Genomic DNA, 16328 nt, shown 5'->3' on the forward strand with positions numbered 1-16328 from the left:
ATTGAGGAAATCATGCTGAATACCATGTGCCTTCAAGTACACTGAGAATTCATTCTTAATAATCGACTCCAGCATCTTCCCAACTACTGAGGTCAGACTAACAGGCCGATAGTTTCCTTTCTTCTGCCTCTCTCCCTTCTTGAAGAGTGGAGTGACATTTGCAATTTTCTAGTTTTCTGGAACCAACCCATAATCTAGTGATTCTTGAAAAATCATTACTAATGCCTCCAAAATCTCTTCAGCCAACTCATTCGGAATCCTGGGATGTACTCCATCTGGACCAGTTGACTTATCTACCTATGTTTCCCCAAGAACCTTCTCACTAGTAATGGTAATTTCACACACTTTATGACCCCTGACACCTCCACCATGCTACTAGTGTCATCCACAACGAAGACTGATGCAAAATACTTATTCAGTTCGTCTGCCATTTCCTTGTCCCCCATCACTACCTCTCCAGCATCGTCTTCCAGTGATCTGATATTCACTTGGCTCTCCTCATGCATCTGAAGCAGTGTTTGGTATCCTCTTTGATATTATTGGCTAGCTTACTTTCATATTCTATCTTTACCTTCTTAATAACTTTAGTTGCCTCTATTGGTTTTTAAAAAGCTTCCCAATCCCCCAACTTCCCACTAATTTTTGCTCTATTATATGCCCTATTTGTCTTTTATGTTGGCTTAGACTTCTCTTGTTAGCCATGTGTAACACACTGTAAGGATTGACTGCTAATGTAATGGCTTCTCTGTAATATTTCACTACTAAGGCTAATGAAATGGCTTCTCTGTAATGTTCACTGCTGAGGTAACCGTTTCTCTGTAGCAGCAATGTTTGGGTTATAGCTGGAGATAACAGGACTTTGGTTATGCATGTTAACCAATCAGGAGATTGCTGCTCTGTCTTGTGGATCTGGAAGTAGACTTTTTGCGGTCTTTTGTCGAGGAGAGGTGAAGAGGGAAGATGCATGTGGAGAGAGCTGGTAGACCACCGGATGGAATGGACTGCGATCTGAGGGCCCGAAGGTCGGCGATGCTTGGCGGAGATCGATGGTGGAAGAATGGTGAATTAGTGAGCTCCAACGTGCACTTTTGACTTTTCCTTAAAATGGGCCCTTTTCCGTTTTTCATTACTAATCCTATATTCAGATTAAGATTCATAAAGTTCAATCATTTATTTACATATGGTCTGATATTTTGTGTTGTGGGTTTGTAACTGGGCGGTACATTACACCGCATCCACACAAAAGTGATTTCTCAGTTTGGCGGGACCAGAGGCTGTTTCCCCCTAGACAAACACGAGCTGGCCCAGCCTGAGGGTTACACATGGTTCTGTCATGTTGCCTTTGGAACACTTCTTCCACTTTGGGATGTATATATCTTGTGCCTTCTGAGTTGCTTCCAGAAATTCCAGCCATTGCTGTTTTGTTGTCATTCCTGCTAGAGTACCCTTCCAATCAACTTTGTACCTCTTCCACACCTCTAATTCCCTTTACTCCACTGATACACCTGACTTTAGGCTCTCCTTTTCAAATTTCAGGATGAATTCGATCATATTATGATGACTTTCCCTGAAGGGTTCTTTTCCTGGAGCTCTCTAATCAATTCCAGTTCACTGCATAACACCCAATCCAGAATTGCTGATCCTCAAGTGGGCTCAATCTCAAACTTCTCTAAAAAGCTATCTTGTAGGCATTCTAGAAATTTCCCCCTCTTGGGATCCATCAACCTGATTTTCCCAATCTACCTGCATATTGAAATCGCCCATTACAATTGTAACATTGCCCTTTTGGCATGCATGTTCTATTTCTCATTGTAATTTGTAAGGCCACATCTATACTACTGTTTGGGGTCTGCAAAAAACTCCCATCAGGGTCTTTTTACCCATGCAGTTCATTATCTCTAGCCACAATGATTCAACACCTTCCAACCCTATGTCACCTCTTCGTAATGATTTGATTTAATTTTTTTTAAACCAACAGAGCAACATCACCCCCTCTGCCTTCCTGCCCCTCCTTTCAATACAATGTGTATCCTTGGACATTAAGCTCCCAGATACAATCTTCTTTTAGTCATGATTCAGTGATGCCTACATCTTACAGTTCATGCCAATCTGTAACTCTGCTACAAGCTCATCTACCTTATTCCGTATACTGCACACATTCAAATATAACACCTTCAGACCTGTATTCACCCTTTTCAGTTTTGTCTGCATTTTACATTGCAACTCAACCTGTTGACTGCAATTTTGTCCCATCATCATCCTCTTCTTGTTAAGAGGATAGGAACCTATATACCCCATACATGAGAAATAGATTCTGCCTATCTGTGTATTTATCCCTCCCGTAATTTAATATCCCTCTTTCAAGTCCCTTCTCAGTCTCTCTCTCCTTCACTTCAATTAAAAAAAATGACCCAGTGTATCCAAACTCTTTACAACTCAAGCTGCTCAGCCCAAACTGGACCCTCAAGATTCTTTTCTACATCATCTCTAGCTTAATCACATTTTCTTTTAGTGCCATAACAGAACTGATGAAATAATCCAGTGTGACTCAAATAACTTCAAGTACAACCATAAAAGGACATCTCAACGCTTGTATTCTGTGCCTTAGATGATGAAGGAATGCATTTCTTATGCCTTCCGGGCCATCTTAGTTACCTTGCAAGCTACTAAATACTTGCAGATCTATCTGTTCTATGCTCCCCAGGGTCCAGGTCTGGTTTGGGAGTTAAATTCAATCTACCATTTGCCACTTTCCCTGTTGATCTAGATCCTGTAGTAACCTTCACCATCCACTATACTACTAATTATGCTGTCATCCACAAACCTACAACTACATTCCCATCAAAACCATTTACTTGTCAAGCACCAATCCCTGTGACACACCAATGGTCACAAGCCTACAATCTGAAAAATAACTGTCTACTCCACCACTACCAAGATAATCGAGTGGTTGGTACTGAGTGAGAGGTGGTTGTGGAACTACTCAACAAGATTGTCAATCTCACTCCTACTGTCACCACCTTTGATTCAGCCAATGACAGCATTGTCCTCAAGAACTTGAGTATGACATTGGAATTGTGCTTAGCCTCACAAGCATAAGCTTAAAACAAGTAGTTGCATCGCCGTGCTTTCTTCATTTTGGCACTTGCATATTGGACCCAGGACAAATCCTTTGAAATGATAACACTAAGGAATTTAAAATTGCTGACCCTCTCCATCTTTGATCCCCCAATGAGGACTGGATCATGGACCTCCAGTTTCCTCCTCCTGAAGTCAATAATCATCTCCTTGGTCTTGCTGACATTGAGTGAGAGGTTGTTGTTGTGACAACACTAAGCCAGATTTTTAATCTCCCTCCTACATGCTTTGATTCGGCCAAGGACAATGGTGTCATCAGCAAACTGAAATATGGCATTGGAGCTGTACTTAACCTCAGAGTCATAAGTGTAAGCAAGTGGTGCAGGAGGCTACGCACAAAGCCTTGTGGTGCACTGCTGATAATGGAGATTGAGGAGATGTTAGTGACAATCCAAACTGATTGGGGTCTGCTAGTGAGGAAGTTGAGGATTCAATTGCCCAAGGAGGTATTGAGGCCAAAGTCTAGAAGGTTACTGATTAGTTTGAGGGTATGATACTATTCAACGCCAAGCTGTAGTCAAGAAAGAGCATCTTCACTCTCCGGATGTTCCAGTGTTGAGTGAAGAACCAATGAAATGGCATCTAATGAGGACCTGCAAAAGTTCATATGTTTCATCAGCAATCTCTTAAAACACTTCATCACTGTGGATGTAAGTGCAACTGGACGTTCGTCATTGAAGCAGGCTAGCTCATTCTTCTTTGGCACCAGTATAACTGAAGCCTGCTTAAAGCAGGTGGGTATCTCAAACTGCTGAAGCAAGAGATTAAAAATAAGTGAACACTCCAGCTAGTTGATCAGCACAGGACTTTAGTTCTCAGCCAGATACGCAGTCTGGGCTGGATGCTTTCCAAGGGTTCAGCCTCCTGAAGGATGCTTCCAAGTCACACACAGAGACTGAAATTACAGGGTCACTGGGGGCTGTAGGAGTTCTTGAAGATTGCTTCATGTTTTGACAGTCAATGCCAGCACATAAGGCATTGAGTGTTGTTATCGTTTGGCAAACCTTGTGGAAGCTGAAAACCAGCTCCACGAAGCCTCCTCACACCTCTACCTCAAGAACATTGGGTCATTTCCTCCCAGTCACAGATGTCATTCCCTCTGGAAATCACCCCTCCACAACCTCCAGTCCTACAGGTACAGCAAACTTAGAGACACTGCTTCCAACCCCTCTCCAAGATCCGCAAGCCAGACTGTCTTGCTGGACCATTTTTCAGCCTGATCTTATCTATGAAATTGTTGATACTTCATGTTCAAACCATGCATTAAGATCTTTGGCAGAGTTCCAACCTGAAATGTCAGCAATTTCTTTCCTCCTAGACGATTGTTTACTGCCGAGTTCCTCCAGCAGATTGATTGTTGCTCCAGATTCCAGCATCTGCAGCCCTCATATCTTCAAAATTCTAACAGGACAGGATGGATGGTGAAAGGCTGTTTCTACTCCCCTTTCATAAACACAAGAAAACCTGCAGATGCCAGAAACCCAAGGCAACACACACAGAATACAGCAGGAACCCAGCTGGGCCTACTCCTGTTTTCTGTGTTTCAATGTAATACCAGATACAGGAGTGGAATTAGGCCATTCAGCCCATCAAGTCTGCTCCACCATTTCATCATGGCTGATCCATTTCCCTCTCAGCCCCAGTCTCCTGCCTTCTTCCCATAAACATTCATGCCCCGACCAGTCAAGAAACTATCAACCTCTACCTTAAATAAACCTAATGACTTGGCCTCTGCAGCTGCCTGTGGCAACAAATTCCATATATTCACTACTCTTGGGCTAAAAAATTTCTTCATCTCCGTTCCAAATGGATGCCCCTCTATTCTGAGGCTGTCCTCTGGTCTCGGACTCTCCCATCACAGGAAACATCCTCTCCAAATCCACTCTATCGAGGCCATTCGCTATTCGATAGGTTTCATTGGGATTCTTCCTCATTTTGAATTCCAGTGAGCACAGGTCCAGAGCTATCAAATGCTCCTCATATAATAAGCCTTTCAATCCATGAATCATTTTCCTGAACTTCCTTTGAACCCTCTCCAATGTCAGCACATCCTTTCTTAGATAAATGGTCCAAAACTTCTCACAATACTCCAAGTAGCACCTCACCAGTGCCTTATAAATCCTCAACATTACATCCTTGCTTTTAGATTCTAATTGTCTCGAAATGACATCTCATTTGCCTTCCTCATCACAGACTCAACCGTCACATTAACCCTCAAGGACTCCTGCACAAGGGCTCCCAACTTTTAAATTTCTCTCCATTGGCAAATAGTCTACCCTTTTATTTACTGTACCAAAGTGCATGACCATACCCTTCCCAACATTATATTCCATCTGCCACTTCTTCGCTCATTTTCCTAATCTGTCCAAGTCCTTCAGTAGCCTCTCTGCTTCCTCAAAACTACCTGTCCTTTCACCTATCTTTGTATCATCTGCAAACTTGGCCACAAAGCCATCAATTCCAACATCCGAATCATTGGTCTATCATGAAAAAAGAAGCGGTCTATAACAGACCCGTGAGGCACACCACTGGTCACCGGCAGCCAACCAGAAAAGCACTCCCCTTTTATTCCCACTCTTTGCCTCCTACCAACTAGCCAAAGCTCCATCCATGCAAGCAGCTTCTCTGTAATACCATGGGCTCTTAACTTGTTAAGCAGCCTCATGTGTGGCTCTTCTGAAAACCCAAGTACTCAACATCAACATTCTCCTTTGCCTACCCTGCTTATTATTTCCTCAAAAGAATTCCAACAGATTTGTCAGGCAACATTTTCCCTAGAGAAAACAATTTGGCTTATTTTATAATGTGCCTCCAAGTACCCCAAAACTGCATCCTTAAAGATTGATTCCAACACTAAGGTCAAGTTAACTGGCCTTTACTTTCCTTTCTTCTGCCTCTCTCTCTTCTTGAAGGGTGGAGAGGGACTTGCAATTTTCAAGTCCTCCAGAACCATGCTAGAATCCATTGATTCTTTGAAGATCATTACTAGTTCCTCCACAATCTCTCCAGCAACCTCTTTCAGAAGCTTGGGAGTGCAGACCATCTGGTCCAAGTGACTTACTTACCTTCAAACCTTTCAGTTTCCTGAAAATTATTTCCCTAGTAATGGCAACCACACACTTCTGCCCCCTGGCACCCTCAGATTTCCAGCGTACTGCCAGTGTCTTCCAAGGTGAAGGCGATGCAAAATACTTACTCAGTTTACCTGCCAGTTCCTTTTCCACCATTAATTGTCCTCCATCATCATTTTCCAGCATCCAATATCTACTGTCACCTCTCTTTTACAATTCATAAATCTTAAGAACTTTTGGTATCCTCTAATATTATTGGCTAGCTTACCATCATATTCCATCTTTTCCTTCCTTATGTCCTTTTACTTGTTTTCTGCTGGTTTTAAAAGCTTCCCAATCCTCCAACTTCCCACTAATTCTTACCCTCTCTTTGGCTTTTATATTGGCTTTGACTTCTCTTGTCAGCCACGGCTGCGTCATCCTGCCTTTAGAATGCTTCTTCTTTGGGATGTATCTATCCTATGCCTTTCGAATTGCACCCAGAAACTCCAGCCATTGCTGCTGTGCCATCATCCCTGCCAGTGTTTCTTTCCAGTCAATCTTAGCCAGCTCCTCTGTCATGCCTCTGTAATTCCCTTTACTTTACAGTAATATTGATACATCTGACTTTAGTTTCTCCCTATCAAATTGCAGGGTGAATTCTATCACATTATGATGACTGACTCCTTAGGATTCCTTTACCTTAAGCTCTCTAATCAATTCCAGTTCACTGCACAACACCCAATCCAGAATAGCTGATCCCCTAATGCAGGAGTCCCAACCTTTTTTGCACCGCGGACGGTTTATTATTGACAATATTCTTGTGGAACGGCCGACCCGGCCGGGGGGGGGGGGGGGGGGGAGGGGTAGGGTTGCCAATAGACAAGAGTAGCAGTCAAATACGTTGTGTTTACCCCGAGAAAGACTACTATGACCACGAAGCCTTGAGCAGGCACCTGTGTGTGCATGCGTGTATGTGCCAATTTTTTTCTACAAATCGTTTTTGGCAATTCTGTTCGGGGGGGGGTGTTAATCATGACTAGAATATAGGTGATAAGTGGCTAATACACTCAATTTTGTTTCTAAAAGGGTTTATCTAACGAATTTAATATTAAACACACAGCGCATATTTTCCTCGCATGAATATAGTGATAAGTCAATTATCAGGGGAGGACGGGGAGCTTGAAGTAAGTGTTGAACGAACTTCCAGTAGAAGTGGTAGAGGCAGGTTCGATATTATCATTTAAAGAAAAATTGGATAGGTATATGGACAGGAAAGGAATGGAGGGTTTTGGGCTGAGTGCAGGTCGGTGGGACTAGGTGAGAGTAGCGTTCGGCACGGACTAGGAGGGCAGAGATGGCCTGTTTCCGTGCTGTAATTGTTATACGGTTCTACAAGTCACTTATAATTCAATAGCATCATAACATTTTAAGTAATGTTTGGATATTAAACACACAGCACATATTTTCCCCATATGAACATATAAAATCATTGCAACACACCAAGATTGCTGAATCAGTAGGAGCCCTGGGCTTGTTTCCCTGCAACAAGACGGTGCCATCGAGGGGTGATGGGAGACAGCGATACTCGAAGGGGGTTCCTTATGTCCAGTCTATTCTGAAATTTAGTTTTCCTTGCAGTCATTGCAGAAAAGCCCGCTTCGCAGAGATATGTTGGAAATGGAAGCAACGTTTTCAGTGATTTTGTGGCTATCTCAGATATTTAGCTTTTGTCCGGAATGCCGGCAGAGATGTTATATAACCATATAACAATTACAGCATGGAAAGAGGACATCTCGGCCCTTCTAATCCGTGCCGAACTCTTACTCTCACCTAGTCCCAACAACCTGCATTCAGCCCATAACCCTCCATTCCTTTCCTGTCCATATAGCTGTCCAGTTTAACTTTAAACAACATCGAACCTGCCTCAACCACTTCTGCTGGAAGCTCGTTCCACACGGCTACCACTCTCTGAGTAAAGAAGTTCCCCTTCATGTTACCCCTAAACTTTTGCCCTTTAACTCTCAACTCATGTCCTCTTGTTTGAATCTCCCCCACTCTCAATGGAAAAAGCCTATCCACGTCAACTCTATCTACCCCTCTCATAATATTAAATACCTCTATCGTCCCCCCCCAACCTTCTACGTTCCAATGAATAAAGACCCAGCTTGTTCAACCTTTCTCTGTAACTTAGGTGCTGAAACCCAGGTATCATTCTAGTAAACCTTCTCTGCACTCTCTCTATTTTGCTGACATCTTTCCTATAATTTGGTGACCAAAACTGTACATAATACTCCAAATTTGGCCTCACGAATGCCTTGTACAATTTCAACATTACCATAAGACCATAAGACAAAGGAGCAGAATTCGGCTATTCGACCCATCGAGTCTGCTCCGCCATTTTATCATGAGCTGATCCATTATCCCATCTAGTCCCACTGCCCCGCCTTCTCACCATAACCTTTGATGCCCTGGCTACTCAGATACCTATCAATCTCTGCTTTAAATACACCCAATGACTTGGCCTCCACTGCTGCCCGTGGCAACAAATTCCACAGATTCACCACCCTCTGACTAAAAAAATTTCTTTGCATTTCTGTTCTGAATGGGCGCCCTTCAATCCTTAAGTCATGCCCTCTCGTACTAGACTCCCCCATCATGGCAAACAACTTTGCCACATCCACTCTGTCCATGCCTTTCAACATTCGAAATGTTTCTATGAGGTCTCCCCTCATTCCTCTAAACTCCAAGGAATACAGTTCAAGAGCAGACAAACGTTCCTCATATGTTAACCCTCTCATTCCCAGAATCATTCTAGTGAATCTTCTCTGTACCCTCTCCAACGTCAGCACATCCTTTCTTAAATAAGGAGACCAAAACTGCCCGCAGTACTCCAAGTGAGGTCTCACCAGCGCCTTATAGAGCCTGAACATCACATCCCTGCTCCTATACTCTATTCCTCGAGAAATGAATGCCAACATTGCATTCGCCTTCTTCACTACCGACTCAACCTAGAGGTTAACTTTAAGGGAATCCTGTACGAGGACTCCCAAGTCCCGTTGCATCTCAGAACTTTGAATTCTCTCCCCATTTAAATAATAGTCTGCCCGTTTATTTCTTCTGCCAAAGTGCATAACCATACTCTTTCCAACATTGTATTTCATTTGCCACCTCTTTGCCCATTCTTCTAATCTATCCAAGTCTCTCTGCAGACTCTGTTTCCTCAGCACTACCGGCTCCTCCACCTATCTTCATATCGTCAGCAAACTTAGCCACAAAGCTATCTATTCCATAATCCAAATTGTTGATGTACAATGTAAAAAGAAGTGGCCCCAATATGGACCCCTGTGAAACACCACTGGTAACTGGCAGCCAACCAGAATAGGATCCCTTTATTCCCACTCTCTGTTTCCTGCCAATCAGCCAATGCTCTATCCACATATGTAACTTTCCCGTAATTCCATGGGCTCTTATCTTGTTAAGTAGCCTCATGTATGGAACCTTGTCAAAGGCCTTCAGAAAATCCAAATATACAACATCCACTGCATCTCCCTTGTCTAGCCTACTGGTAATTTCCTCAAAAAATTGTAATAGGTTTGTTAGGCAGGATTTTCCTTTAAGGAATCCATGCTGAGTTCTGCCTATCTTGTCATGTGCCTCCAGGTACTCCATATCCTCATCCTTGACAATCGACTCCAACTTCCCAACCACCAATGTCAAGCTAACAGGTCTATAATTTCCTTTTTGCCTCCTTGCCCCCTCCTTAAATAGCGGAGTGACATTTGCAATCTTCCAGTCCTCCGGAACCATGCCAGAATCTATCAACTTTAGAAAGATCATCGCTAATGCCTCTGCAATCTCCACACTGCTTCCTTCAGAACACGAGGGTGCATTCCATCTGGTCCAGGAGATTTATCTACCTTTAGGCTATTCAGCTTCCGGAGTACTTTCTCTGTCGTAATTGTGACTGCGCACACTTCTCTTCCCTGCCACCCCTGAGTGTCCGGTATACTGCTGATGTCTTCCTCAGTGAAGACTGATGCAAAATACTTGTTCAGTTACTCCGCCATCTCCTTATCTCCCATTACAATTTCTTCAGCATCATTTTCTATCGGTCCTGTATCTACTCTCACCTGTCTTTTACTCTCTATATACTTGAAAAAGCTTTTAGTATCCTCTTTGACAGGGGTCCCCAACCTTTTTTGCACTGTGGACCAGTTTAACATTGACAAAATTCTTGCGGACCGGCCAACCCAGGGCGGGGGTGGGGGGTAGGGTTGCCAACGGACAAGAGTAGCAGTCAAATACATATGTGTTTACCCCGAGAAAGACAATGACCATGAAGCCTTGCGCGGGCACCAGTGCGCATGGGTGTACGTGCCGATATTTCGTACTACAAATCGTTTTTGGCGATTCTGTTCCGGGGGGGTGGGGTGGGGGGGGGTGTTAATCACGACCAGAATATAGATGATAATTAGCTAATACACTCAATTTCGTTTCTAAAAGGGTTTATCTAACAAATTTAATATTAAACACACAGCGCATATTTTCCTCGCATGAATATAGTGATAAGTCAATTATCAGGGGAGCTTGAAGTAAGTGTTGAACGAACTTCCACTAGAAGTGGTATAGGCAGGTTCGATATTATCATTTAAAGAAAAATTAGATAGGTATATGGACAGGAAAGGAGTGCAGGGTTATGGGCTGAGTGCAGGTCAGTGGGACTAGATGAGAGTAGCGTTCAGCACGGACTAGAAGGGCAGAGATGGCCTGTTTCCGTGCTATAATTGTTATATCATTATATAAGTCAGTCAATAGCATCATAACATTTTAAGTAACATTTGGATATTAAACACACAGCACATATTTTCCCCGTATGAACATATAAAAACATTGCAACGCACCAGCATCGCTGAATCAGTGGGAGGCCTGGGCTTGTTTCCCTGCAACAAGGCGGTCCCATCGAGGGGTGATGGGAGACAGCGATACTCGAAGGGGGTTCCTTATGTCCAGTCTATTCCGCAGTTTAGTTTTCGTTGCATTCATTGCAGAGATATGTTGGAAATGGAAGCAATGTTTTCAGTGCTTTCGTGGCTGTCTCAGGATATTTAGCCTTGACTTTGATCCAGAATGCCGGCAGAGATGTTATGTCAAACACACTTTTCAGCTCGCTGTCATCTGCAAGCTCCAGGTGTTGATCTCCTTCCCGCGCTGACATGGATGATGCATGGGTAATGACCTCACGTGCGTTCAAGCTCAACAGAGGGCGTAACAGGGAATGAGGAAAGGTGCAGCTGACTCTCATATTGTTTCCTCGCGGCCCAGTAGCACATGCTTTGCGGCCTGGTGGTTGGGGACCACTGCCCTAGTGGGCTCAATCCTAAACTGCTCTAAAAAGCCATCTTGTAGGCATTCTACAAATTCTCCTTCCTGGGATCTCGCATCAACCTGATTTTCCTGATCTACTGGCACATTGAAATTCCCCCGAGACTACTGCAACATTGCCCTTTTGACAGACATTTTTTAATTTGTGTTGTAATTTGTAGCCCATATCTTTCCTACTGTTCAGAGATCTGTATACAACTTTCACTAGGGTCATTTTACCCTTGCAGTTTCTTAGCTCTACCTACAATTCTATGTCACTTCTTTCCACTGATTTGATTTACTTCTTCCTGTTTAAACTCTATTCTCTTTCCCCTCCATTCTTTTCAGATGCATCCACATCATACAGACAACCCTCTTCTACTTAATCCAGTTTCTTAGATATCCAATCGCTCTACTTCTTCTCCCCACAGCAGGTCGTCCTGAGGTTCCATTTAGTTCTTCTTAAATAGAGGATCAATAATTTCAGTTCCCCTGTTTTCTTGCTCCCTTGGTGTAATACTTTCTGACATCAAATATGTATGAGGAGTGTGAGGAGTGTTTGATAGCTCTGAGCCTGTACTCTTTGGAGTTTAGAAGAATGGGGGCGGGGGGGGGGAGCCTCATTAAAACCTACCAACTATTGAAAAGCCTAGACAGAGAGAATGCGTACAGGAGGTTCCCAATAGTGACAGAGACCAGGACCAGAGGGCACAGTCTCAGAATAGAAAGACACCCCTTCAGAACAGAAATGAAGAGGAATTTCTTTAGCCGGACAGTGGTGAATCAGTGGAATTCACCATGAAGAACAAGTCCTTAGGCAGGAAAACGGTGTTGAGAGGGAAAATAAATCAGCCATGCTCAAAGGGCAGTGCCAACTCGATGGGCTAAATAGCCTAATTCTGCTCCCGTGTCTTCTGGAACATCTTGGCCCTCTAACTTCAAAATTCTTTCTCTCTCCACAGATGCTATCTGCCCTGCTAAGTATTTCCAGAATATTCCACTTCACTTAAAATCTCAATACATCCTCATTTCCTGCCTTTTCATGTGTTTGCCTACATGCCTCTTAAATGTCGTTAACATAACTGCTTCCACACTTCCCTCAGCAGCATGTGCCAGGCACCTACCACACTCTATTCCTCAAATTTCCTTTGCACTTTCACCTCCCTCACTTTAAAGCATGGCCCTCTACTATCTGACAATTCTATCCTTTCAAAACAAAATGTAAACAAATTAACTTCTGAACTTCATTCTTCCAAAGAAAAATTATCTGTGCACAATTCATCTACACTATCAAATGCAGATTCTATATTGGTCACTCTTTCCTCTCTGCACACATGGGTGAACATCTATGTCCAAGTTTGATAGTCATACTGAAGCATAGAAACCTACACTGTACACATCAGCACAAAGAGTTCTTCATCTCAGAAACAGGTCTGTAACAAACAGTGTTGAGGAACTAGGAGCACAACAAATGCAGTACAGACAAAACCTCCCACATGCCTTGAGCAAATCATAAAGCAGTACACTTGAATACGAAAAATATACAGCAACATCAAAATACGTCAGTCTCGCCTAACATTTTGTTTTGCAATTTAAATTGACCCAGAAGCAAAAATGAAAATGTGGGTTAGTAACATGAGTATGTCATTCTCTGAAACTTTAAACCTAGTTATCAGTAAAAAATAACAAACTGTTTTGAAATTGAGCATAAAGTTGACAGCCCTGAGCTGGAAACATTGCAGAGAACCAATATGTACTTGGACTTTATACAACAAAGTTAACTGACACAGAAGAAAGTTCACAAGAAACGCAAGTTCAGTGTTTGGAATACACTTTCATTTCAAAAGCACCTCCAGGGTTCTTGCACAATATATTGTGCAACACAGCAGCCAGGAGAGCAGCAGTCCAACTGGGGCAGGAGCCTTCAACTTTGTTACAATATATTAGTGCACAACTTCTCTTAGGGAGGTATGGACTTCTAATCCAAAACACCTCCAATAGGCACTCAGGAATCATACTTTAAAAAGAAAAAATATGAAAGGCCATTGGGAATGCTGCATTTCTTCATGAAAAAAATTAAACATGACCTTGATTCTTTTTCTCTGTTTGGTAAACTCTATGACAGAACACGGAAAAGAGCTTCTGTTTTGGAAGTCATGTGAATGACATGGTCTACCCAAAGAATCTGATTGAATGGAACTTGGGTCTGGTGATGGGATAGGACATTGAAATTGGAAAGAAAAGATAGCGAGTGTATTTAGTGGAATATGCAGAGACAGGGTTGGTGGCATCTTGCCAGTGCCCTAAGATTCTTGCTGTTGGGTAGTTCAGGTATCAGCAGCACATAGGAAGACAGGGATGGTGCTATCCAATGAACTTCAGTGGCGTGCATGGACTGCAGTCTTGATCTCTAAATACTCTTTTCCCCACATTACTCAGGCAAAAGCTCTGCTGCCCTCCTGTAGGCAATGGCGAATTTCATCACTGTGTGCCACTACCTGTTAGTAGTGAACCAGTTTTATACTATGATAGACTTGTGTCCACTAATACTGTACCACAATGACATATCAGTGACTGATCTGTGCCTACTATGAGTCTGCTCTTGCCTAAAGCTATACATGGAAAAGATCTGGGGGTGCACAAGAGTACATCCTCCCTCTGATCTGCACCCTTTCATGGTGTTGCTCCATACGTTTCTGTCAGATCATCACAGGCTGCTCTATTTAAGATGTGGGGGTGGGGAGGGGGGTTCTATGGCCTGTTGGAACTGTTGGCAGGCTTTGCGGCCAGGGTGAGTGTCATTGAAAGACTGCAATAAGACAAATGCTCACAGGACTAATCAACTCCCTCCATGGACAAATGTGGGCTACATATCACAGGAAGGAGGTGATTAAGCCAGAAAGAGTGTGCAAAAGATTCACAGGAAAGTTATGGCTCTGGAGAGTTCGAGTTTTAAACAGAGATTGGATAGGTTGAAACTGTTTCCCTGGAGAAAAGCACGCTGAAGGACTGCCTTAAAGACGTTTATAAAATAATGAGAGACACGGAAAAGGTGGATAATCACAGTGTTTTTCCCAGCACTGGAGTGTCTGAAACTCAAAGGCAGTGGGGTTATAGCAAGTGGGGAAAGATTTAAAGGGGAATCGTGGTGGGGGGGGTAGCTTTTCCACATAGAGTCGTGGTGAATTTATGGAATGAGCTGTCACAGCAGATGGAGGATGCAGGTCCAATTACAGCGCTTAAAGGTATGTGGATGGGGGGGGGGGGTTTTAGGGGAAATATCAGCCAAATGCAGGCAACTTGGTTAGCATGGATGAGTCGGGTTGAAGGGCCTTCCCCATGCGGTAAAACTCCATGAAGCTATAAAATAGTAGACCTGGAAGGTGCAAAATTGAAATGCAATAATTGGAAGTTCAGAATTTCATTAAGAGTCAGAAGTTTCTTAATCCAGTCAAATGACGTGAAACAGCTTTCATATAATAGTATAAACGAACACACAAAAGCTTTCAGCACAGGTACTCGTGACCCCTAACTTCAGATCCATTTATGTCCGTTCTTTTCAGCTACTCAGCTTTTTGCACAACTTACAGTACGTCACGATCCATGAACTTCTATTCCTCGGTTGCAACACCTTCTTGTTTCTTGGAATGACCACAATGCTCCTCTCAATGTTGTTTTCTCCCTCCCTGCCTCCTACCTCCCCTAAGTCCCACACTTCAGCAGCAGAAGAAATTTTGGGAACCAGCAACACCATTTCTCCCCCCCCCCCCCTTCAATCAATGCCTCAAATTAACTTCTTTTCTGTTCCTCTCCTCCTGCCCAGTTCTTCAGCTTTTGGCTCTAGGAACCATACACACGGACCAATGGATGGTACTCATCCAAAACCATTTCTCATTCTCAAATATTTACACACTGGTTAATCTTCAGTTGAACAGTATTATACTTACAACTTTCAGTTCCTCTTTAATGCACACAGGAATTCCATCCAGCGGGGAAAGAGGTGCACTGGCTCTGTACCGAGCAGTGGAGGCTTCTGCCATCTATACATAACAGAATTCCAATTATAAATTAAGAATAATAGCACTGTCAAATACATTGAATCATTGAAATTCTTTGGTGAAAGGGACAAATGTTTAATACAAAAATTGATTACATTTCAAACTGAAGGTCCCATTCCTGTAATTTTCAGTAGCAAAACATTTCCACATCATGTGGCAGCACATAGCTAAAATGCTATGCAAATTTACTGTGCCAGGCGTCCTTGAATGGCAAAGATATTGCTGCTCAGAAGAGGCTATGCACAAGGTCAACAAATTACACAAAATGAATCAGCGGCTGTCATGATGGGTGCGAGAAACAACCAAGGTTATAAAATTGCAAGTCAAACAATTCTGTACGGAATCAACAACTCCCTAGTTACATCTACATGAAAACTCATAACTGCTTTCCCGTCGTTTGTCAGCAATTACCCCAAATCAGTGGATTCATGACTTATATGGTTATAGCACACTGTGTGCGTAACCACCTTTGTGCAACAGCATCCGTCAAGTTAAATTCTGCATAGCAACAACAGCATTCACCGTGGGAAAACTACACACCAGTTTTACAAGGTTCCTCAAATTACCCATTTGATTGCCTCCTAATATCTCAGCACCCATGCATTAACTGAAGCAGCACAAAGAGAACTTTATGGTAGACATTTTGGACAATCATTCTTTTCATGGCATCATTTGGCAAAACAACAGCAAGTTTTCACTATAGAAAACAATAATGAGA

The 16328-nt window shown here is 42.9% G+C and overlaps 1 protein-coding gene across 4 annotated transcripts in view; it reads right to left on the reverse strand.

The window, feature by feature from the left end:
* LOC140198979 (uncharacterized) overlaps positions 1–16328 on the reverse strand; it is a 120205-nt gene that overhangs the window by 69832 nt on the left and 34045 nt on the right. For all 4 annotated transcript variants that reach the window (XM_072260305.1, XM_072260306.1, XM_072260307.1 and 1 more), the window contains one exon: positions 15500–15592. In XM_072260305.1, coding sequence (XP_072116406.1) covers positions 15500–15592 — 93 coding nt within the window. The remainder of the gene's footprint in view (positions 1–15499; positions 15593–16328) is intronic.

The sequence above is a fragment of the Mobula birostris genome, chromosome 6, assembly GCF_030028105.1.
Source record: "Mobula birostris isolate sMobBir1 chromosome 6, sMobBir1.hap1, whole genome shotgun sequence".
Lineage (NCBI taxonomy): Eukaryota > Metazoa > Chordata > Chondrichthyes > Myliobatiformes > Myliobatidae > Mobula > Mobula birostris.